This window comes from Salvelinus fontinalis, chromosome 7 (assembly GCF_029448725.1).
Source record: "Salvelinus fontinalis isolate EN_2023a chromosome 7, ASM2944872v1, whole genome shotgun sequence".
Classification (NCBI taxonomy): domain Eukaryota; kingdom Metazoa; phylum Chordata; class Actinopteri; order Salmoniformes; family Salmonidae; genus Salvelinus; species Salvelinus fontinalis.
Genome location: NC_074671.1, coordinates 9,690,405 through 9,716,475, shown reverse-complemented (window position 1 = coordinate 9,716,475; position 26,071 = coordinate 9,690,405). Strand labels below are relative to the sequence as shown.

Below are 26,071 nucleotides of genomic sequence, written 5' to 3'. Positions count from 1 at the left end.
CGTATTAGGTCACCCAAATGCTCAACAGCCTGAAAATCATCTGTTCACTTGTGCCAATTCATGTATTATTAGAACAATGGATGCCACGAAGGGGAAGGTTTGAGCATCTCTATTGGGAGTCAAGCAAGTCCTGCAGATGTCTCAAGATTATATAGGCGATCTTAGTTCAGTGTTAGGCTACTCTTTTCCTTGAAGCAATTCCTCGTGGTAAGTGTTTATTTTCATTACTCTAGGCCACTGTGTGCTATGCAGTTGCTTTGCAAAGATTGCCATCTGTTGGTGCGAAGGGAATATTTCAATTCCAGTTTGGTTTTTATGGAAAAATAAGATGAAGAAACTGAATTGATTCATTGTGAAATGTATTCTTTGTTCTCCAGAACTAGGCCTACAGTTATTCCACGAGATATGTTCACGCAGACTAGAAAAATAACACCTTTTACATGAAATACACCAAAGATGCATGTGTGTGCACCATAAAACCTAGCCCAGTGTAATTTGACCATCATGTATCCCAGTCTTTCTGGGTTAAATGGTACAATGTAATGAGTGCGTACTGGCGGCAGAGTAGTCAGGCGCAGGAGAGCAAAAACTGTGTTACAACGGTGCAGTTTAATAATAAAATCACAGTGAAAAAAAAACGATAAATATATACAATGGGACAAAAACCCTTCGCACGCCAGACATAACGTGCACAAACACTACAACAAACAATTCCGGACAAGTACATGGGTTAAATACACAACATGTAATTATGGAATTGGAACCAGGTGTGTGGGAAAACAAGACAAAACAAATGGAAAATTAAAGGTGGATCGGCGATGGCTGGAAGGCCGGCAACGCTGACCGCCGAACGCCGCCGGAACAAGGAGAGGAACCGACTTCGGCGGAAGTCGTGACAGTGCAGTATTTATACCTATGTGATTTAAAAGTTACTTTTATCTGCAGTTACATTATGTCCTCAAAGTCACGCCACTCCTAGAAACAGTGTTATTATATTGATCTAATATATACATATTTTTTATATTTAACCTTTATTTAACCAGGCAAGTCAGTTAAGAACAAATTCTTATTTACAATGACGGCCTACTCGGGCCAAAACCCGTCGATGCTGGGCCAATTGTGTGCCACCCTATGGGACTCCCAATCACTGCCGGATGTGACACGGCCTGGATTCGAACCAGGTACTATAGTGATGCCTCTTGCACTGAGATGCAGTGTATTTCATTGCATTTCAATGTGTTTCAATGTATTTCTGTGAAGGAAGATGCAGGACACATCACTTGCAGTCACACACACACACACACACACACACACACACACACACACACACACACACACACACACACACACACACAGTGTGGTCATATAACTCCTGTCATATGAAAAAATTTGAGCAAGGTTCGTTAAGATTTTATGTTATGAATGGGCAAATAGAAACTTTGAGACACTATTATTCAAAATCTAACTGCGTATTTTATTTAGCATTATGTTTGCAGACTATGATTGAATTACAGTATTTTGGAAATACTTCAGGGGGAACCTTTTCAACTAACTGTATTTCTATGTATTTTTATGAAATAGCCTATCCTAAACGTCCTCGGCTCTTCGTCATCTGACGTAGCCTACATTCTGTGTTGGATGTAGATATTTTTTATTTTCTGAAGAATATCTCAAATAAAATGAATAATGGCAAAAATAGAAGCCAAGCTTGTTATGTAATTGTGGACCGCTGAGGATGCTGCCTGCGCTGGCGAGATGAGAAAGCAGGTGGATAATGTGCATGCGCAGTACCAACACTATCAGGACCATTGCGCTAAGATCCTGCGAAGCCATGTGAGAAATCGGTGCTTGTATACACGCTGATGGAGATGGCTAATTATCTTTACATTTGAAGAAGAATAGCATGTGAAAAGGAAATTACGAGGAAACAACTGAAAGGTCTGTTACGCACGCCAAACGCCGACGCTGCGTAAAAACGGAGGAAACGTTACCGTTATACGGATGCAAAAACAATAACAGCCTAGCCTACATGTTATTGTGCACAACTGCCTTTCTTTAGCGGGAAATAAAGTAAAAGTCTTTGTGTAGTAATTGTCAACATGACGGGCTTTCATGGTTAAATGGTCGTGGTCGCCTTGTGTTCGTTCTTCCCTACTCCTCAATAGTAATGGCTGCTCTTTATCAGGGCACTGACGTGTCCTCTCCAGATACATTTCTGGTCCTGAAAGACATGCGGGAAGTTAAGGAGGACACTACTCAAGACGAGAAGCTCTTCCTACTGGCCAGTGAGAAAGGTGAGTTGTTACAGGCTTTTGGGTCGATATTTATTTTTTCAATCCCAACATTTTGTAGAGGACATGGCATTGGCTAAACATGTTATGTATTACATAGAACACTGGTGTATTTAATAGTTTTAATACATTTAATAGTTTTAGGCCTCCCATAATCAATTATAATCGGGACATTCAATCAAATAAGAACCATTATGTTATTGATAGTGGTAGTAAATAATCTGTTGCAAATAGCATAATAATAAATGTGTCACTTTACGACAGTGTCATCGAAGGCGCTCTAATAGCATAATAATAACGGTAATAATAACTAACAACACCTTCTAACACCTACTAGTTTACTGACACCTAACACCTACTAGTTTACCAACAACACCTTCTGACACCTACTAGTTTACTAACAACACCTTCTAACACCTACTAGTTTACTAACAACACCTTCTAACACCTACTAGTTTACTAACAACACCTTCTAACACCTACTAGTTTACCAACAACACCTTCTGACATTACTAGTTTACTAACAACACCTTCTAACACCTACTAGTTTACTAACAACACCTTCTAACACCTACTAGTTTACCAACAACACCTTCTGACATTACTAGTTTACTAACAACACCTTCTAACACCTACTAGTTTACCAACAACACCTTCTAACACCTACTAGTTTACTAACAACACCTTCTAACACCTACTAGTTTACTAACAACACCTTCTAACACCTACTAGTTTACTAACAACACCTTCTAACACCTACTAGTTTACTAACAACACCTTCTAACACCTACTAGTTTACTAACAACACCTTCTAACACGTACTAGTTTACTAACAACACCTTCTAACACCCACTAGTTTACTAACAACACCTTCTAACACCTACTAGTTTTACTAACAACACATTCTAACACCTACTAGTTTACTAACAACACCTTCTGACACCTACTAGTTTACTAACAACACCTTCTAACACCTACTAGTTTACTAACAACACCTTCTAACACCCACTAGTTTACCAACAACACCTTCTAACACCTACTAGTTTACTAACAACACCTTCTAAAACCTACTAGTTTACTAACAACACCTTCTAACACCTACTAGTTTACTAACAACACCTTCTAACACCTACTAGTTTACCAACAACACCTTCTGACATTACTAGTTTACTAACAACACCTTCTAACACCTACTAGTTTACTAACAACACCTTCTAACACCTACTAGTTTACTAACAACACCTTCTAACACCTACTAGTTTACCAACAACACCTTCTAACACCTACTAATTTACCAACAACACCTTCTAACACCTACTAGTTTACCAACAACACCTTCTAACACCTACTAGTTTACTAACAACACGTTCTAACACCTACTAGTTTACTAACAACACCTTCTAACACCTACTAGTTTACTAACAACACCTTCTAACACCTACTAGTTTACTAACAACACCTTCTAACACCTACTAGTTTACTAACAACACCTTCTAACACCTACTAGTTTACCAACAACACCTTCTAACACCTACTAGTTTACCAACAACACCTTCTAACACCTACTAGTTTACTAACAACACCTTCTAAAACCTACTAGTTTACTAACAACACCTTCTAACACCTACTAGTTTACCAACAACACCTTCTAACACCTACTAGTTTACCAACAACACCTTCTAACACCTACTAGTTTACTAACAACACCTTCTAACACCTACTAGTTTACTAACAACACCTTCTAACACCTACTAGTTTACTAACAACACCTTCTAACACCTACTAGTTTACTAACAACACCTTCTAACACCTACTAGTTTACTAACAACACCTTCTAACACCTACTAGTTTACTAACAACACCTTCTAACACCTACTAGTTTACTAACAACACCTTCTAACACCTACTAGTTTACTAACAACACCTTCTAACACCTACTAGTTTACTAACAACACCTTCTAACACCTACTAGTTTACTAACAACACCTTCTGACACCTACTAGTTTACTAACAACACCTTCTAACACCTACTAGTTTACTAACAACACCTTCTAACACCTACTAGTTTACTAACAACACCTTCTAACACCTACTAGTTTACTAACAACACCTTCTGACATTACTAGTTTACTAACAACACCTTCTAACACCTACTAGTTTACCAACAGCACCTTCTGACATTACTAGTTTACTAACAACACCTTCTAACACCTACTAGTTTACCAACAACACCTTCTAACACCTACTAGTTTACTACTAACACCTTCTAACACGTACTAGTTTACTAACAGCACCTTCTGACATTACTAGTTTACTACTAACACCTTCTAACACCTACTAGTTTACTAACAACACCTTCTAACACCTACTAGTTTACTAACAACACCTTCTAACACCTACTAGTTTACTAACAACACCTTCTAACACCCACTAGTTTACCAACAACACCTTCTAACACCTACTAGTTTACTAACAACACCTTCTAACACCTACTAGTTTACCAACAACACCTTCTAACACCTACTAGTTTACTAACAACACCTTCTAACACCTACTAGTTTACCAACAACACCTTCTAACACCTACTAGTTTACCAACAACACCTTCTAACACCTACTAGTTTACTAACAACACCTTCTAACACCTACTAGTTTACTAACAACACCTTCTAACACCTACTAGTTTACTAACAACACCTTCTGACACCTACTAGTTTACTAACAACACCTTCTAACACCTACTAGTTACTAACAACACCTTCTAACACCCACTAGTTTACCAACAACACCTTCTAACACCTACTAGTTTACTAACAACACCTTCTAACACCTACTAGTTTACTAACAACACCTTCTAACACCTACTAGTTTACTAACAACACCTTCTAACACCTACTAGTTTACTAACAACACCTTCTAACACCTACTAGTCTACTAACAACACCTTCTAACACCTACTAGTTTACTAACAACACCTTCTAACACCTACTAGTTTACCAACAGCACCTTCTGACATTACTAGTTTACTAACAACACCTTCTAACACCTACTAGTTTACCAACAACACCTTCTAACACCTACTAGTTTACTACTAACACCTTCTAACACGTACTAGTTTACTAACAGCACCTTCTGACATTACTAGTTTACTACTAACACCTTCTAACACCTACTAGTTTACTAACAACACCTTCTAACACCTACTAGTTTACTAACAACACCTTCTAACACCTACTAGTTTACTAACAACACCAAGGTGTTAAAAGGTCGTTTGCACTTCCTTGTGCAATCCACGCCATTGCTTCTGTTTGGGACAGGTAGTTTGTGTTGTATCTGTTCATTACAGCCATATAAATCAGGTGAATGTGGGAATTACATAAGCTACACACACACACACACAGGGATAATAGTTCTAAATCCCACCTCGCTGGAGTGCAGAGATTCCACACATAAATCCTGTAGTTTCTGTTTTTCAGACGTATCATTTTTCCCAGGAGCCTCTCTGTGGGATAATTTAGGTTCCGTGTTCAATCTTGAAGTCATTGTGAAATGTCAGAAATTAGAAGATTCCGGGGGTGAACACAAAATTCCTTTCCCGTTCCTCTGTTCATGTCTCTGTATGTTGGTTGTTACTTCCTGCCCTCCCGGACGTGAAGACTCTATGGTACTTTCCCTATACTCTGTTTGGTGACACTAAATTCCTTCCTGAACCTCTAGGTATGGTGTCGTCGGACGTGAAGCGTCTATGGTACGAGGTATTGAAGGACTTCCTGGATGAGGAATCAGCTGAGCTTCGTCATGAACTCCCTTTACCTGTTCACCTTCGCCCTCAAGATAGTGTCCCACAGCAAGGTGTGTGTGTGTGTACAGAATGTGTGTGTGTTTCTATGTGTGTGTGCGTGTGCGTGCGTGCGCGCGCGCGTGTACAGTATGTGTGCGTGTGTGTGTATTAACGTGATCTCCTCTGCCAGGTTAAGAACGTGGAGGACACAGAGCGAGGAAGAATAAGGATGCCTTCCACCCCATCCTAACGTCCTGAGTTACCTACGACTCGTCTTCATGTACACCACCAACTCCATACTAGGACCACTGCAGGTACACACACACACACACACACAAACACACACACACACACACACCAGGCAGCACTAGCAACAGAAGGAACACAAATCATCATCATCATTCTATCATCACCTCACATGGAAACTATTTCCCTGGTGAACATCCTAATTGATAAAGCAACGCTTGGTGGCAAGACCAGAATTTAAACTCTTTCAGACCTCCTCTCTGTCTTATGAGTGTCTCATTCCCAGTCAGTGGATTCATTTTACCATTGTTTCTCCTCTCTGTGCTCTTGTCCTCAACACTGGGCCAATAGTCTGCTTTGAATTGTCATCTGGGGTTCCTGTAGGAACAGCAGTTGGATAGAGTAGATGACGCGATTTATTTCATGAGAGAAACTTTCAACCTGTCCCTCACTGTCTCCGCCTGCCAGCTACAATCACAGTTTCTCTTCACTGTGTGTATTTCCTATGTGGCTCTGCCCAGCCTTCTCTATTTCTCTGGCTATATTTGTGGAAATACTGTAATATGGTAATTCATTGTAACACGTGCAGTTCTGAATGAGTGGAGTTCTTCCTATTTCCTGTTATTATGTGAAATTGTTGTTTGTGTTTTTTCTATTGAACAGCAGAAATCTCCTGTGGATTGTCAGGGGCCTGCTAGGCTTCAAAACCTCCAAGTACGCCATGTTCTACCCACGGAGCTAGGACTGATCGGGTCTCAACCTAACCTCAACTTCAACCCAACCATGCTCTACCCCAGCAGTTATGCATAAACCACCTCTGACTCCAACCGAGCCTCAACCAACCAGCTAAGACTGTTACAAATTGGATGACTTGAGACTTGATAGAAAATAAAATAACTTCAGACTTGATAGAAAATAAAATAATGGGCCCTCAAGTCTCGGGACTCAACTTTGACTTGAGACTGGTGACTTGAAATTATCCTGCCAGGTTTTGTAACGTTTTGTCATGCATTTTGTGGCACGGTCTCTGGATTACTCTCCATGCAGCCAGAGACAGTATCGCATTTGTCTAGACCGGGCCCTTGTCTAGACCGGGCACTTGTCTAGACCGGGCACTTGTCTAGACCGGGCACTTGTCTAGACCGGGCACTTGTCTAGACCGGGCACTTGTCTAGACTGGGCCCTTGTCTAGACCGGGCGCTTGTCTAGACCGGGCGCTTGTCTAGACAGGGCGCTTGTCTAGACAGGACCTTTGTCTAGACCGAGCCCTTGTCTAGACCGAGCCCTTGTCTAGACCGGGCCCTTGTCTAGACCGAGCCCTTGTCTAGACCGGGCCCTTGTCTAGACCGGGCCCTTGTCTAGACCGGGCCCTTGTCTAGACCGGGCACTTGTCTAGACCGGGCACTTGTCTAGACCGGGCCCTTGTCTAGACCGGGCCCTTGTCTAAACCGGGCACTTGTCTAGACGGGGCACGTGCGTACGCGTACGCCATCGTGCGCATGTTGATTTTGTACACCCACATCAGACGCAATCCAGATACGCAGGTTGAAATATCAAAATAATCTCTGAACCAACTATATTCATTTAGGGACAGGTCAAAACACATGAAACATTCATGGACATTTAGCTTGCTGTTGCTAGCTAATTTGTTCTGGGATACAGTATATATATGCATTATAAGGTTTAATATTGTTCGACAGTTCTTTTCTAGTCTCTGCCTCTTATAAAGAAACGGTCTGAGAGATGTGTGAGTTATTGCAGACAAAACAGAAAACAGGGTGTCTGTGAGAAAGCGCCTCAAGGCTAAAGGGATTAATAGACACAGAACCCTGTAGGGGAGTGAAAGAGATACGAGACTAGTCAGACATACCACTATAAAACAACTTGGGGAGTGGAAAATGACTGCTGAGCCCTTAGAAAACACTGGACCTATTGTCTCTCCTGCAAGTTTGTATAACTGTATATGCATGGGCTTGGTCTCATGAGTAGAAGGTGTTGACGTAGGCAGTTACATTACTAGGGGTTGACTGCAAGCATATTAAAGCAACTTTAACCTTTTTTATGTTGCAGAACTTACTGGGAAACATGCGTGCTATGTTCCCGTTGTCAACTTCTGTCTAAACTTGCATTAATAAAAGTTTTGGATTGATTTACTTAAATATATTGTCTGATTGCTGATTTCACCAATAAGCAAATGATTGACAAGGGACCTAACCCAACAGTTGAACAATTCATTGCCTGTATAGATAAAACAAACAAAAAAATACTTGGCTTGAGACTGGATATGAAAGAAAACTTGTGACTCGACTAGAACGCATGACATGGACTTGACTCGAGACTCGACCCGTTCTACTTGGGACTCGACTTGAGACTTGGACCTTTTTACTTGAGACCTGCTTGTGACTCGAATAATAGTGACTTGGTCCCGCCTCTGCTTTTTTATCTTGGCAGTGAGAAACGATTAGAGATTAAATATTGAGTTGCATCCCACGCTTGGGAAAATACTTGAAACAGAAGATTATTTTCTCACAGAGAGCTGGCTGCGAGGAGGAGACAGTTGGTTTTAATAGTGACATCTGAGAGTGTTTCTCACTGTTCAGCGCCAGCATATCCCTGGTCAACACAGAGCATTCAGCCCTACCCACAGCTGCCTCCACACCTGACCAATCCCAGAGCTCGATGGAGCATTCAGCCCTACCAACAGCTGCCTCCACACCTGACCAATCCCAGAGCTCGATGGAGCATTCAGCCCTACCGACAGCTGTCTCCACACCTGACCAATCCCAGAGCTCGATGGAGCATTCAGCCCTACCAACAGCCGCCTCCACACCTGACCAATCCCAGAGCTCGATGGAGCATTCAGCCCTACCAACAGCTGCCTCCACACCTGACCAATCCCAGAGCTCGATGGAGCATTCAGCCCTACCAACAGTTACCACTAACTCTACGTAGACCCAGATATAACGGTTATTTATCTTCATATATACAATGTTAACATGACAAATGACAAGTTACTACTGGTCAATTAATTAAAGATGACACTCCATATGAAGAATCACCTCGTCATAATAAACTTCATTTTTATTTTTTTATTTGGTCAGATGAAAATAATAAAATATAAATAACATTTACTAATTGTTTCATATGAAAATACTTTATATTGATTAAGGAAAACTCCACCCAAAAACTATATTTTGGCTAAATGCATCATACCGGCTGTATATCGATATTTTGAAAGTTATATATCTTGAAAAAGTGATTAGTGGCATACAAAACATTTTGGGACTATATCAACAACGGTCTAATGAAACAAATACTAAAAGATCGTTTTTGAGAGGAATTTTCCTTTAAGTTCACATCTCTACTTTTTATTACAAACATTACATTTGAATGTAAGGTGACAAAACCAAGCTGACATAATGAGGAGTGCTATGTTGTATCCATTTATCGTAAAAGCTTTGGCTAATAAGTGACATTAAAACTACAAAACCCAGTCCTCAATAATGGACTTCCTGTAACCAAACCCCATGTTTGATCCAAGCCAACACTCATTGTGACATCTGGTTGTTTTCAGTGGCTAATAAGTGACAGTACTAAACAGAACACCAGAATGACACCAAATCATTCCACTGGGAATAGTATATATTAAACTATTGCACTTTTCGACCCCACATAAAATACCTCCCATATCCAAAGTGAACATGGAGGATAAAGAGCAGTTAGTAAACACTGTCCTTAAAACTACAAAACCCAGTCCTCAATAATGGACTTCCTGTAACCAAACCCCATGTTTGATCCAAGCCAACACTCATCGTGACATCTGGCACTCAGGCAGCATGTAGCTGATCTCAGCAGCGTTTGGTCTTCAGTACATTGAGGCCCCTCTGGTTCTTGGCCTTGAAGGCCATAACGAAGTGATGTGGGGCGATCTTCCCCTTCCCATCCTCGTCCACTGAGCCCATGAAGATGTAGTTGAGGCCTAGTGAGATCACAAAGAAAGAGGCTGAATGCAGTGAACGGCAGGGACATTCAGGAAGGTAGCATATCAGTGTCTACTCAGGCAGTCTAGTGGTCAGAGTGTTGGGCCAGTAACCGAAAGGTTGCTGGATTGAATCCCTGAGCTGACAAGATAAAAATCTGTTGTTCTGCCCCTGAGCAAGGCAGTTAACCCAGTGTTCCCCGGGCGTGGAGGATGTCAATGAAGGCAGCCCCCTAAACCTCTCTGATTCAGAGGGATTGGGGTTAAATGTGGTAGACACATTTCAGTTGAATGCATTCAGTTGTACAAATGACTAGGTATCCCCCTTTATCTTCTGGGTTCCATATACAGTGTGTTTATAAACATATACTGTTTGTGGGTATATATTCACGTTATGGATCAACGGCTGAGGGAAGGTACAGATCTTTTTCGACAGTGAGTTTTGCCGCTTACCTCAGACTTTGGTCAAACTCCTTCAGATGAGCTTGAAGGTGTAATACAGCAATGGAGGCAAACTCAGAGCCATACACAAGATAGTCTGTGGAAACACTAGCAACTGGGGTCTAGCGTTCCTATCACAGGAGGCTGGTGGCACTTTATTTGGGGAGGACGGACTTGTGCTAATGGCTGGAGTGGTATCAGTGGAATGGTATCAAATACTTCAAACATGGTTTCCATGTGTTTGATGCCATTCCATTTGCTCCGTTCCAGCCATTATTATGAGCCGTCCTCCCCTCAGCAGCCTCCACTGGTTCTTAATTATCTTGTATATTTGGGACACTCCTCTGTTACATGTATTTTTCACACTCAGTGCCACAATTCAAAGTCACGTGAAACTGTGTCAGTATTACTCATTTATAGAAAACACATTGGCTCGATGGTGCTATTCATTAGAATAGAGAAAATACATAAAAAAATTGCAACATATCTACAGGCCACATTATGGTTCTTTCATTATTTACCTTAACTGGCGTTAGTGTGTAATTCTAACCTTTAACCTTTAGGTCTTAACTGTATGCCAAATAACCTACACACCAATCACCTAATGCTTTTGGGAACAGGCAGAAAAGAAAGTTTACATCGATCCACAGAGGCAAAAAGGGACAATGTCGGAGTTGAATTCAATAAGAGGAAAAGCTGTGAAATGGAGAGTTGAAAATAAAGACAAAAGAAGGACAGAAAAGTCATGTTCGGGAATTATTTGGTGAAGTGGTAAAAGATTATTATAGCAGTGCCGGCTATGTTATGTGTGATGATGCGAGGCGCTGTACAAATTCCACAGTCACAAGACAGGAACTTCAAACAGGCCTTTGGCACATCAAGGCAACTGTAGGCTACAGTTCAGATGGGTTGAATGGAAACTGAAGTCTGAACACTGACTGTAGGTCTATAACCTCTCACAAAGCCTTCATATTAACTCCTGCAGAATTAAGCAAATGATACACCAATTGTAGGCAACATTTTGTCTCAGGAACAGGAGTGGAGAAATAGGATTTCTTTCTTTCAGCATCTTGATAGAATGAGAATGCTCAGTTAGATACTGTCTGTAGAGGTGCTGTCTTTATCAGCATCATAACAGCTGATAGTATTTCAACCACATATTCATCCAGGCTGAACTGAAATCTTATCAGGAACATGTTGGGTCATTTCCACAGCTTCCTATTTCCTGACAACTGGTCAAACTGATGTCATTTCCTGTTTTTTTGTTGTTGTTGAGATATTGCATTTTCTCCCCGGTCCCTAAACGTCATTGCTACGAGAAAGAAGCAGAGACGACAGAAAAAAACGGTACCAATGTCAACTAGATTGAAGCATTCATTCAATCGATTTGTGACATTATTTTGGTGAGCAAGAGTTTATTTAGTTTGTAGGGCAACATGTAACGACAGAAAAGAGGCGCAATGTATCGAAATTATAAACAACTCGACTAATAAATACCAAAATGTCGGAAATTATAAGCAGAAACCTATGTTTATGAGGCAAAAAAAATCATCTTCTCTGACTGTAGCCTACAGCACGTTTTCTGTATTGGTTAGGTTAGGGGCGGGTGTGGGCCTCAGATGTGAGACTGTTGCGGATAGGTTATTACCAATTGCGGGTCGGTGCGGGTGAACAAACAGCTGACCCGCACACCATAATGCATCTCATGGTGAATGTCTATCATGGACTAATACCTGGTGCTATCATGCATATCATGGTGAATGTCTATCATGGACTAATACCTGGTGCTATCATGCATATCATGGTGAATGTCTATCATGGACTAATACCTGGTGTTATCATGCATATCATGGTGAATGTCTGTCATGAACTAATACCTGGTGCTATCATGTATATCATGGTGAATGTCTGTCATGGACTAATACCTGGTGCTATCATGCATATCATGGTGAATGTCTATCATGGGCTAATACCTGGTGCTATCATGCATATCATGAATGTCTATCATGGGCTAATACCTGGTGATATCATGCATATCATGAATGTCTATCATGGACTAATACCTGGTGCTATCATGCATATCATGGTGAATGTCTATCATGGACTAATACCTGGTGCTATCATGCATCTCATGGTGAATGTCTATCATGGACTAATACCTGGTGCTATCATGCATATCATGGTGAATGTCTATCATGGACTAATACCTGGTGCTATCATGCATATCATGAATGTTTATCATGGGCTAATACCTGGTGATATCATGCATATCATGGTGAAAGTCTATCATGGACTAATACCTGGTGCTATCATGCATATCATGGTGAATGTCTGTCATGGACTAATACCTGGTGTTATCATGCATATCATGGTGAATGTCTGTCATGGACTAATACCTGGTGCTATCATGCATATCATGGTGAATGTCTGTTACTAAACCAAGCCAAACTGATTAATATATCCAGGGGAGAGTGAGCCCCAGAGTCCCCTAGTAGTGGTCCACATAGCTCTGGCCCTGGGCTTTACGGGCAGTTCGAGCCTTCTTCAAGCCCATAGACAATATAAAACCGTTTGAGCAGCACATAACGCCCTGGACCAGAGCTGTGGCTCGTTGTTGTACTACTACTACTCACCTCGTCTGATGAACGGACACTTCTTGCAGAGGACGATGATCTTGGTGCTCATGGTTTTGCCGGCCTGCTGGATGGCCAGGTTGCTTTCTTTGTAGACGTTGATGATGGAGATGGTGGCGTACACGCTGCCTCCTCGCACCGCCGCCGTGATGACAGTTCCTGTTATCACTGTCACAGAAACAAAGGGAGTTCAGAGGGCTGGGATTGGTGTGCTGAACAGAACCACAGGGAGTTCAGAGGGCTGGGATTGGTGTGCTGAACAGAACCACAGGGAGTTCAGAGGACTGGGATTGGTGTGCTGAACAGAACCACAGGGAGTTCAGAGGACTGGGATTGGTGTGCTGAACAGAACCACAGGGAGTTCAGAGGGCTGGGATTGGTGTGCTGAACAGAACCACAGGGAGTTCAGAGGGCTGGGATTGGTGTGCTGAACAGAACCACAGGGAGTTCAGAGGGCTGGGATTGGTGTGCTGAACAGAACCACAGGGAGTTCAGAGGACTGGGATTGGTGTGCTGAACAGAACCACAGGGGCTCAACAAAACCCGCTTTCGATTTATAGTCTGAAAACTGTGTTATCGTCATGAAACGGTGAAGAATAACTCGACACTATTAAGTCGTAGGATCAAGATTGAATACCTTTCAATACGAATACTGTGATGCTGGGACGTTTTCAGCCATGGAAGCCTTCATCAAAATGTACTGGTTGAATAGAACATAATGAAAACCATGTGTAAACAGGAAGTAAAAGACGTGTCAGTCGAGTTGTCTGTTAGGTCCTTTTGTGTCTAGCCTAGTCATTCGATCGTGTGATGTAACGCTCTTGGCTTGATATGACTGCAGACTGTCTGCCAATGTATTATACAATAACATTTTCCACCAACACCACATTACTGGGATTCACTGACAGCCAGTGAGCCAGAACCCTTTTCCATGCAAATCTGACCTAATCTCCCTGAGAAAAAAGCATGAATAAAATACCTGTCTCATTCCATCAACATCTGTTCAGAGAAAAAAATAACGAATAGAGGTAGTCTAAAGGACGGGGCAGCAAACTGAGGTCTTGGAGAATGTTGGCTGAATCAACACTTTCTGTTAGCAACACTTTTCCTTCAGTCAGGCTCTGTTTCCTCTGTGAGAAGAGAACTGTGTCTGTCCCACGCAAATTCACTGCCCTCTCAGAAAACCCTCAAGGAAGCTTCTGTGACAAGCTGAAACAACCCAGAAGACCAAGGGTAGTGTGTCGTGATGGAGGGGACCATGACAACATGGATTTGTTGTGGGAGGGATGGTTCATATGGACTGGGATTAATGTTGGGAGGATTTTCTGTCACCCCCATTGCTGCTACCCTCTGTTTATTATGTATGCATCGTCACCTCACCCCTGCCTACATGTACAAATGGCCTCGACTAACCTGTACCCCCGCATATTGACTCGGTACCGGTACCCCCTGTACACAGCCTCGTTATTGTTATTTTATCGTGTTACTTTTTATTATTTTTTACTTTAGTTTTTTTGGTAAATATTTTCTTAACTTTTCTTGAACTGCACTGAGGGTTAAGGGCTTGTAAGTAAGCATTTCACGGTAAGGTCTACACTATTCCACGCATGTGACAAATAAAGTTTGATTTGATTTTACTGACACACACACACACACACACACACACACACACACACACACACACACACACACACACACACACTGTTGACCTGTTGTTGTCTGTTCCTGTAGCTAAGCATTTGTGACAGTAGTACTGGCAGCTTAAGGTAGGGCAGCCATAGTAATAGATGTAGCATTAGCTGTGGGAAAATAGTATTTATCCTACCAAAGTCACTGGTACAGTAGTTGCTCTCAACGGTTCCACTTCTTTTGCATTTCTGCTGGCACAGACCTACAGAGTACTTCAGAGCTGGGGAGACATAGAGAAAAAAAGAGAACACAGTCCCTTAATTCACATTCTTCCACATTCAGGTGATGCTAGCAGGTGGGATTTGGGTTTATTTTATTTCACCTCGAGACAATTCAGGGAATGCATTGAAATCAAACATAGGCTAATTAATTAGTATAAACACATCCCATTGAAAACTGTAAGTAACTTAGAATCCTACCAGTGGAGGCTCCTCAGAGGAGGAAAGGGAATCTTCCTCAGTGAATTTCAGAAAATGTAAATAGTGAAACATTTTGAGATAAAACTACAGTTAAATATATTCAAGTCACCAAATAATTGATTAAAACACACTATTTTGCGATGAAGGTCTACAGTACCCTTAACAGCAGTCTGTAAGGTAGCACCTTGGTGTCGCCGGAGGACAGCTAGCTTCCGTCCTCCTCTGGGTACACTGACTTCAATACAAAATGTGTCAATGGTGGTGGCTGTGTGTAGCGGTTAGCGGTCATGATATGAAGGCTTGGAAAGTTTTTTTTGCCTGTTCACAGACAGCTGATGTGTTGTGCACTGAGGTCCACAAGCGAAGGGAAAAGGTGAGAGGAGGAGAGCGCATAGATAGATAGAAGGAATTATACACTGCTCAAAAAAATAAAGGGAACACTTAAACAACACAATGTAACTCCAAGTCAATCACACTTCTGTGAAATCAAACTGTCCACTTAGGAAGCAACACTGATTGACAATAAATTTCACATGCTGTTGTGCAAATGGAATAGACAAAAGGTGGAAATTATAGGCAATTAGCAAGACACCCCCCAAAACAGGAGTGATTCTGCAGGTGGTGACCACAGACCACTTCTCAGTTCCTATGCTTCCTGGCTGATGTTTTGGTCACTTTTGAATGCTGGCGGTGCTCTCACTCTAGTGGTAGCATGAGACGGAGTCTACAACCCACACAAGTGGCTCAGGTAGTGCAGTTCATCCAGGATGGCACATCAATGCGAACTGTGGCAAAAAGGTTTGCTGTGTCTGTCAGCGTAGTGTCCAGAGCATGCAGGCGCTACCAGGAGACAGGCCAGTACATCAGGAGACGTGGAGGAGGCCGTAGGAGGGCAACAACCCAGCAGCAGGATCGGTACCTCCGCCTTAGTGCAAGGAGGTGCACTGCCAGAGCCCTGCAAAATGACCTCCAGCAGGCCACAAATGTGCACTCCAGGATACTTCAACTGGTGACTATCATTCCATACTCCAGGATACTTCAACTGGTGACTATCATTCCATACCCCAGGATACTTCAACTGGTGACTATCATTCCATACCCCAGGATACTTCAACTGGTGACTATCATTCCATATAAGCCAGCAGCATACCACCCTGCATACCACTGCTGGCTTGCTTCTGAAGCTAAGCAGGGTTGGTCCTGGTCAGTCCCTGGATGGGAGACCAGATGCTGCTGGAAGTGGTGTTGGAGGGCCAGTAGGAGGCACTCTTTCCTCTGGTCTAAAAAATATCCCAATGCCCCAGGGCAGTGATTGGGGACACTGCCCTGTGTAGGGTGCCGTCTTTCGGATGGGACGTTAAACGGGTGTCCTGACTCTCTGAGGTCATTAAAGATCCCATGGCACTTATCGTAAGAGTAGGGGTGTTAACCCCGGTGTCCTGGCTAAATTCCCAATCTGACCCTCAAACCATCATGGTCACCTAATAATCCCCAGTTTGCAATTGGCTCATTCATCCCCCTCCTCTCCCCTGTAACTATTCCCCAGGTCGTTGCTGCAAATGAGAACGTGTTCTCAGTCAACTTACCTGGTAAAATAACGGTAAATAAATAAATAAATACTCCAGGATACTTCAACTGGTGACTATCATTCCATACCCCAGGATACTTCAACTGGTGACTATACAGGAGAATAAAGAAAAAGGAGCACTCTGTTGCTGCATAAATCTGGAAGAAACAAACAATTGGCTTAAGTTCCGGCATGTAGCACCTTCATCAGAACCTGTGTGTGTGTGTGTGTGTGTGTGTGTGTGTCCACAAACAACCATGAACATGTGCCTTTAGGAGGTTTGTTATGAACAGAGTCAACAGGATGTAGGAAGTTTGTTATGTACAGAGTCAACAGGATGTAGGAGGTTTGTTATGTACAGAGTCAACAGGATGTAGGAGGTTTGTTATGTACAGAGTCAACAGGATGTAGGAAGTTTGTTATGTACAGAGTCAACAGGATGTAGGAAGTTTGTTATGTACAGAGTCAACAGGATGTAGGAAGTTTGTTATGTACAGAGTCAACAGGATTTAGGTCTCCAGGACATCTAGTTTGTCTCTCAGTAAGAAGGAACAGGGTGTCTCTTTGGGGTGTTTACTTGTCCCCCTTCCCCTTAGCTCTGTCCTAGTTGACAAATCACAGATGTAAAAAGACTAGAAGAAAGTGATAACATGTAGGGGACTGATGGTATGACTGGCTTCCAATCTACAAAGAGATGAACTGCCATCCAGCCTTGGTGTGTGCTCCATTGCCTTTCATCCTGGGCAACAGCCACTACCACAGTAGATCTGATTTAGGACCAGTCTAATACCACAGTAGATCTGATCTGGGACCAGGCTAATACCACATTAGATCTGATCTGGGACCAGGTTAATACCACAGTAGGTCTGATCTGGGACCAGGTTAATACCACAGTGGATCTGATCTAGGACCAGGCTAATACCACAGTGGATCTGATTTGGGACCAGGCTAATACCACAGTGGATCTGATTTGGGACCAGGCTAATCCCACAGTAGATCTGATCTGGGACCAGGTTAATACCACAGTGGATCTGATTTGGGACCAGGCTAATACCACAGCAGATCTGATATGGAGCCAGGCTAATACCACAGTAGATCTGATATGGAATCAGGCTAATACCACAGTAGATCTGATATGGAATCAGGCTAATACCACAGTAGATCTGATATGGAACCAGGCTAATACCACAGTAGATCTGATATGGAATCAGGCTAATACCACAGTAGATCTGATATGGAATCAGGCTAATACCACAGTAGATCTGATATGGAATCAGGCTAATACCACAGTAGATCTGATATGGAACCAGGCTAATACCACAGTAGATCTGATATGGAACCAGGCTAATACCACAGTAGATCTGATATGGAACCAGGCTAATACCACAGTAGATCTGATATGGAATCAGGCTAATACCACAGTAGATCTGATATGGAATCAGGCTAATACCACAGCAGATCTGATTTGGGACCAGGCTAATACTACAGTAGATCTGATATGGAACCAGGCTAATACCACATTAGTTTTTTGGTAAAAGCTGCAGCTACTCTTCCTGGGGTTCCACACAAAACATGAGACATGACATAATACAGAACATCTATAGACAAGAACAGCTCAAGGACAGAACTACATATTTTTTTTATAAAGGCACACGTAGCCTACATATCAATGTATACACACAAACTATCAAGGTCAAATAGAGGAGAGGCGTTGTGCCATGAGGTGTTGCTGTATCTGTTTTTTGAAACCAGGTTTGCTGTTTATTTGAGCAATGTGAGATTTTTAAGGGTTTCAGTGACTTCATTAGTTGTGGTTGCAGATGGGACCAGGCTGGTTGAATCATCAGCATACATGGACACACATGCTTTGTTTAATGCCAGTGGCATGTCATTGGTAAAAATAGAAAAGAGTAGAGGGCCTAGAGAGCTGCCCTGCGGTACACCACACTTTGCATGTTTGACATTAGAGAAGCTCCCATTAAATAAAACCATTTGAGTTCTATTAGAGAGATTTCTCTGAATCCACAATATGGCAGAGGTTGAAAAGCCATAACACATACGTTTTTTCAACAGCAGGTAATGTTCAATAATATCAAAGGCTGCACTGAAATCTAACAGTACAGCTCCCACAATCTTCTTATTATCAATTTCTCTATAAGCATGCTGAAAGTGTGTTGTTAATTTGTTTATAGAGAAATAGCATTGTATTTGGTCAAACACAATTTTTTCCAACAGTTTGCTAAGAGCTGGCAGCAAGCTTATAGGTCTGTTGTTAGAACCAGTAAACGCCGCTTTACCAGATCTGATCTGGGAGCAGGCTAATGCCACAGTAGAACTTCAGGTCACACATGTGTAACAACAAGACTGTGATGTGATGGACAAGGGGACATATATCTCCTGCTTGGATTAAACAGAGAAAAGAGAGCTACCTACGTATGGGTCTGGTGGTAACTGCTGGGGTGGTGGTGGTCAGTGGTACCGGGGTGGTGGAGAACTTCTTAGGTCTGAACTTGTAGTGGCCGATGAACCCGTCTGCAGTCAAACTGAGGTCTGAGAGGAACTGGATCAGGAGCTGGTTACCTTCAGAGAACACTGGACTGAAGGGGGGCAGAGAGAGATCACATAGGCTAATTAATATATTGTGCACGGGTTTATCAGTAAATCAGGCATTAGTAGATGTATTATCTATCCTGTTTACTATCTATCCTGATTGCCTAGTCACTTTTACCCCTACTTACATGGAATATTACCTCAATTATCCCAACAACCTCATACCCCTGCACATTGACTTAGTACTGGTCCTCCTTGTATATAGTCTCATTATTGTTATTTTATTCTGTTACTGTTTCCTTTTTTATTTTTGAGGTCATTTTGTTCTTACTTTTTAACTCTGCACTGTTGGGAAAAGGGCTCGTAAGCATTTCACTGTAAAGTCTACACCTGTTGTATTTGGTGCATTTGACAAATCCAATGTGAATTGATTTGTTGATCAAGATCAACACGATAAGCGGTAGCTACATTAGCAGGATAAATGCATAGTAGAAACAGGGGTATGACGTACGCTGGAGGGCTGTCGCCACAGTACTTCCCGATCCTCTTGGCATCGTTGATCTCTGGCCCGTTGAAAATGGCCACGTAGTCGTAGCGACAGTAGTTGTCTCTTTCCACATCGAACTTCTCAAACTTCACCTCAATGATCTGTGTTAGTGGACAGGTTACATAGAACACAGGTTACATAGAACACAGGTGACATAGAACACAGGTGACATAGAACACAGGTGAAATAGAACACAGGTTACATAGAACACAGGTTACATAGAATACAGGTTATATAGAACACAGGTTACATAGAACACAGGTTACATAGAACACAGGTTACATAGAACACAGGTTACATAGAACACAGGTTACATAGAACACAGGTTACATAGAACACATTACATTCAGCCCACATTCTAAAGGTGTATTACACTGTGCAGCACTAAACAAGAGCAAACCACAAAGCAATGAAAATCTCAAACGATCTCAATCACTCTCAATGGTGTCATTCGTCAAGTTGAACTGTGAGTAGCAGTAGTATTTGTTAGGATCCCCAATGAACTACTGCTGGGGCATCTGATAGTAACGCTCACCTGGTTCTTAGGAGCCACTATGTGCCATGAGCAGGTGACCCCAGCGGGGTAGTCCTTCTCAGGCCAGTTAGGGGTTTTAATTGACCCGAACGGTTTATCCAGACGCCCTCCACAGTACTGGTCCCCTGGTGGGTGCAAAGTCAAAGCACAACGTTTAGTTATAGTCCCTGGCAGATAGTACCTCTTCACATGCTGTTACTTTAAAGAACCACTGAACATCCTCCAGTGACTGTTCCTTTATGTGCAAAATATATCTTCCTCTTTAACGTCAAAGGACGGAATGTTGTGCATGAAATAATTATATAATGAGTCCTTCTAGAATGTTCTAATCAGTAGGCTAACTCTCATCTCATGCTTCCTTTGTGATTACGAGTAACTAAAAAAGACAGTTGTCTGTCTCTATGCTTTGGTCCCCTGCTGGAATGTGTTGTTAACAGGAAGTCCACACGCTAGGCAAGCCATCACATATCGGAGAAAGAACACGTCAGCCTACCACACAAGCTGCTTGGACTGGCAAGAGATCTGTGGATCTATAAAAAAAAAACGTTGGATCTCCTGTAACATGCAGTTTAGTGACTAACAGTGTTTCCACTACAGCTGAGCTCCCATACTCATGGCTGGCAGATGACGGCGAGTGCAATTTGTCTGAGTAACTAAAATAGACATTGAACCAATGGAAGAGGGCTGTGTGGTGCTTTTCAGTTTTAACCAGTCGCAGGAACGGGGAGACAGAGCAACCAGTCTATATGCTCCAGCATCAGGTGTGTGAAGAACCACAGTCTATCTGCTCCAGCAGCATCAGGTGAGTGAAGAACCACAGTCTATCTGCTCCAGCATCAGGTGAGTGAAGAACCACAGTCTATCTGCTCCAGCAGCATCAGGTGAGTGAAGAACCACAGTCTATCTGCTCCAGCAGCATCAGGTGAGTGAAGAACCACAGTCTATCTGCTCCAGCAGCATCAGGTGAGTGAAGAACCACAGTCTATCTGCTCCAGCAGCATCAGGTGAGTGAAGAACCACAGTCTATCTGCTCCAGCAGCATCAGGTGAGTGAAGAACCACAGTCTATCTGCTCCAGCAGCATCAGGTGTGTGAAGAACCACAGTCTATCTGCTCCAGCAGCATCAGGTGTGTGAAGAACCACATATATCTGCTCCAGCAGCATCAGGTGTGTGAAGAACCACAGTCTATCTGCTCCAGCAGCATCAGGTGAGTGAAGAACCACAGTCTATCTGCTCCAGCAGCATCAGGTGAGTGAAGAACCACAGTCTATCTGCTCCAGCAGCATCAGGTGAGTGAAGAACCACAGTCTATCTGCTCCAGCAGCATCAGGTGTGTGAAGAACCACAGTCTATCTGCTCCAGCATCAGGTGAGTGAAGAACCACAGTCTATCTGCTCCAGCAGCATCAGGTGAGTGAAGAACCACAGTCTATCTGCTCCAGCATCAGGTGTGTGAAGAACCACAGTCTATCTGCTCCAGCAGCATCAGGTGTGTGAAGAACCACAGTCTATCTGCTCCAGCAGCATCAGGTGTGTGAGGAACCACAGTCTATCTAAACTGACAGACCCAGAGACATTCTGTCAGCTACTGTAGAGGTACGGAGACAGAGAGAAGGTAGACAACCAACCATTCAAATTCCACAAACTCATTCAGGGAGACGTCACCGGGTGAGAAGAGGACGGGACGGCGCTGGCCTGTCTGCCTCTAGAGCACTCCGTCCGGAAAAACAACCCGTGACAAATTCCTCGTCATACTGTGAAATGTGTCGAGACGGTCCTGTTTTTCATTCACCTCGTCCTCGAGCAAGCTTTAAGTCAATAGGTCTCGTCTTAACTACATAACTGAACTTTATCTTACCAAGTTTCACTGTTCCTTCCACTCATTTGCTGTTGTATGACCTGCTATCCGTTGGGAGTGATTTATCAAGCTACGACTGCCTTTTCATTCTCAGATGTAAATAATTCCCCTCTCAGAAATTTCCATCTGGGTATTGTATCATTACTATGGGGAGCTAGAGGAGGTTATTAAGAGGCCCGTGAATTAGCTTGTTAGAATGTGACCTTTGGCCCTAAACACACAAACACTCACTGACATCGGATGTCTTTACGATGTGTCACGATGTGTCAGAGAAGAGTCACGGCTAGGACTCAGCCTCTAAGGCTCTGCTGAACATGCTTGGGTAGAGCCTGGATACAGATGACTACAGTGTTCCCTACACACTACACCTAGGGCTACAACAGCTTAGAGATGGCACAGCCCCTCTTCAACCCACACAGTGGTTCCTGGCCCGGGAGGTAGCCTAGACAACCGATGACCCGCCTGCAAATGGCGGGTCACCGGTTAGAATCTCAAGTCCAATAGGAAAAAATAGGATCCTAAATAGGATCCTAGATCCGTCTCCTGCCACTGCGCGCTTGAGTAAGACACGTAAACCCTTAAAAATGACTATAGTATTATTCTATTCTTCGTCTATATTCTATTCTGCTTACCTCTCTCGTGCGGCTCGGCAGCCGAGTACACCGCCAGGAAGCCACTCCCAGCCGTGTTGGCATCAGACACCATCTGAATTAGCATCTTGTTGCCGGTGGAGACCAAGGCGCCTGGCCTGAAGGTCCCACAGAAGCGGCCCAGCCTCTGGCCACTCGCATGGCCGCTGTACACATCTATGTAGTCATAGCGACACAGGTTGTCACTCTCCAGGTCAATGAAGCGGAAGGACAGGACTACCACTTTACCCTCAGGGACCTGAGACGACATACAATCACATACAGTATACAGTACAATCTAGACCATCACATAAGGGGCCTATCTGACAACTCAATATAATAGAAAACAGATCTTCCTCTGATATACAATGAATGAACCTATATGAATCTCTTCCCCTTTTAAATACACCAAACTGCAATCAACAGTCAAAGCATTACAAGACATACAGTTTTTCTTTAATTACAGGACTTTGCTGTTGGTGATTATTTCCTTGATTTACCGTTTATTCATTCCAGCCATGTGACCAGACTGCATGTTGAAAATACCAAATAGGCAGCTCAAAATGCCTGAGGGGTGCTGTGGCCACTAGCCAAATACCAGACTACCAATTACACAGTTAGGATTTGTGGATTGGTATACCATTGAAGTGTATTACAAGAATCATTGCATCATTTTAGTTCACTGATATTGCTTCTCATTTTGTCTGACATGGCGCTGGTAAACCTAATAGCCTTCAGTAGCTAATTAGGAACACACTAAGTTGATAACTGTTAAACATGGATCATATATTTACAGTAGGCTACAAGTATGTTTGGCTCACCGTGATTCTCCAAACACATTTGGTATTTGGGGGATACACCCCTGGATATCCCGGGCTCCCAACGACCCCAGAATCATCCGTTATATTGCCTCCGCATGTAAACGTTGGTCTGGAAACATGAGAAAAAAATATTTTTGACACTTCTCATTTCTAATACAAATGTCTATCATGGAATCTTTGAAAGGAGAAAAAACCTAGGCGTAAAGGTATTGATGGTGTTTATTATGGGATGTCTCGGCAATGCGCCTGTGTGCGTCCTCATGCCTACAGCGCACACTGCAGATTACTCCAAAATAATAACACCCCGGTGGTGATGATGATAAATGATGATGATGATGATTGATGCGGTTCCTTCATCATTGTGCTGTAGACTAACGTATCATTGACAACTCGTGATAAGGCTTTGTACAGTAGGCTAGTGCTACACGGTTGTTTTACCTGACTAATAGCATAACACAGCCCAAAAAAACTATAGATTGTTAGATTAAAGTGAAGGGAAAAGGTAACCTGCCTCCGTCGTGACCCCAGTAGAGACTGCGCGCAGACCTCTGTCAAAGACAGGACACCCCAAGCGCAAAAAATACTGCATATTCTCCACATTGTCGGGTGAACTGACCAGGCACCAGTTCGCATGTTTTCGCTCCGTGGCATGAATGACATTCAGTGGCTCGAGCGGTGGGGAAAAGTACTCAGGAAAGTTCCTGGAGGGAGTTTCGCAGGCTGCAAGCTGGAACACAGACTGAATATAGCATTTGTTCTGCGTGGTAGGAGGGAGCAATCGGCAGGCAGCTGCCTTTTTCCAAAACCTGGTATCAAAGACGCACTGGAAGTATTGGGGTGGGAGGAGTATGGGGGGAGTGGGGGACTCTTGCTTTAGTTTAATACCACACCTGGCAGAATAATTTACCTTCGAAAGAATAATGTGAATATCCCTAGTGAAAGATTTATCCATGGAATAGAGTTCCACATGAACAAAATGTATGCACTTTGAATATAGACTGTTTCTATGAGATCTTCAGAATGACATGCATTTAAAAAAAGAGAATAATGAATACATCAATGCAAAATATGCCTAAACAACTAAAATAGCCTATAGGTCTATAATTATTTTAGACAAGACTATTACAGTAGACATATACAGTGCATTCGGAAAGTATTCAGACCATATCACTTTTTACACATTTGTTACGTTACGTTTGTTACGTTAGAGCCTTATTCTAAAGTGGATGACATTTTTTTTTTCTCATCAATTTGACAAAGTAAAACAGGTTTTTAGAAGATGTTGCTAATTTATTAAAAAGAAAAACTGGAATATCACATTTACCCAAGTATTCAGATCCTTAACTCAGTACTTTGATGAACACCTTTGGCAGCGATTACAGCCTCAAGTCTTCTTGGGTATGATGCAGCAAGCTTGGCTCACCTGTATTTGGCGAGTTTCTCCCATTCTTCTATGCAGATCCTCTCAAGCTCTGTCAGGTGGGATGGGGAGCGTCGCTGCACAGCTATTTTCAGGTCTCTCCAGAGATGTTAAATCGGTTTTAAGTCCGGCTCTGGCTGGGCCACTCAAGGACATTCAGAGACTTGTCCTGAAGCCACTCCTGTGTTGTCTTGGCTGTGTGCTTAGGGTCGTTGTCCTGTTGGAAGGTGAACCTTCGCCCCAGTCCGTGGTCCTGAGCGATCTGGAGCAGGTTTTTACTTTGCTCCATTCACCTTTCCCTCGATCCTGACTAGTCTCCTAGTCCCTCCCCACAGCGTGATACTGCCACCGGCATACTTTACCGTAGGGATGGTGTCAGGTTTCCTCCAGAAGTGACGCTCGACAGTCAGGCCAAAGTTTTCAATCTTGGTTTCATCAAACGACAGAATCTTGTTTCTCATGGTCTGAGATTCTTTAGGTGCTTTTTGGCAAACTCCAAGCGGGCTGTCATGTGCCTTTACTGAGGAGTGGCTTCTGTCCAGCCACTCTACCATAAAGGCCTGATTTGTGGAGTGCTGCAGAGATGGTTGTCCTTCTGGAAGGTTCTCCCATCTCCACAGAGAAACTCTGGAGCTCTGTCAGAGTGACCATTGGGTTTTTAGTCAC

The 26,071-nt window shown here is 42.8% G+C and overlaps 1 protein-coding gene and 1 long non-coding RNA gene across 2 annotated transcripts; one reads left to right on the top strand and one right to left on the bottom strand.

The window, feature by feature from the left end:
• The first annotated feature begins 1,696 nt into the window (after positions 1–1,696).
• On the top strand, positions 1,697–8,476 carry LOC129858966 (uncharacterized). The gene is made up of 4 exons (XR_008760112.1): positions 1,697–2,294; positions 6,008–6,142; positions 6,262–6,385; positions 6,981–8,476. It is a non-coding gene; the product is annotated as an uncharacterized LOC129858966 (long non-coding RNA).
• Positions 8,477–9,338: 862 nt separating this feature from the next.
• Positions 9,339–24,803, bottom strand: LOC129858965 (procollagen C-endopeptidase enhancer 2-like). The gene is made up of 9 exons (XM_055928232.1): positions 24,497–24,803; positions 23,986–24,094; positions 23,168–23,423; positions 20,678–20,802; positions 20,107–20,243; positions 19,479–19,642; positions 15,196–15,279; positions 13,371–13,538; positions 9,339–10,296 (listed from the first exon to the last, which is right to left on the bottom strand). Exons 1-9 carry the CDS (start codon positions 24,643–24,645, stop codon positions 10,166–10,168), a joined length of 1,323 nt encoding a protein of 440 aa, XP_055784207.1. The 5' UTR covers positions 24,646–24,803; the 3' UTR covers positions 9,339–10,165.
• Positions 24,804–26,071: the final 1,268 nt, after the last annotated feature.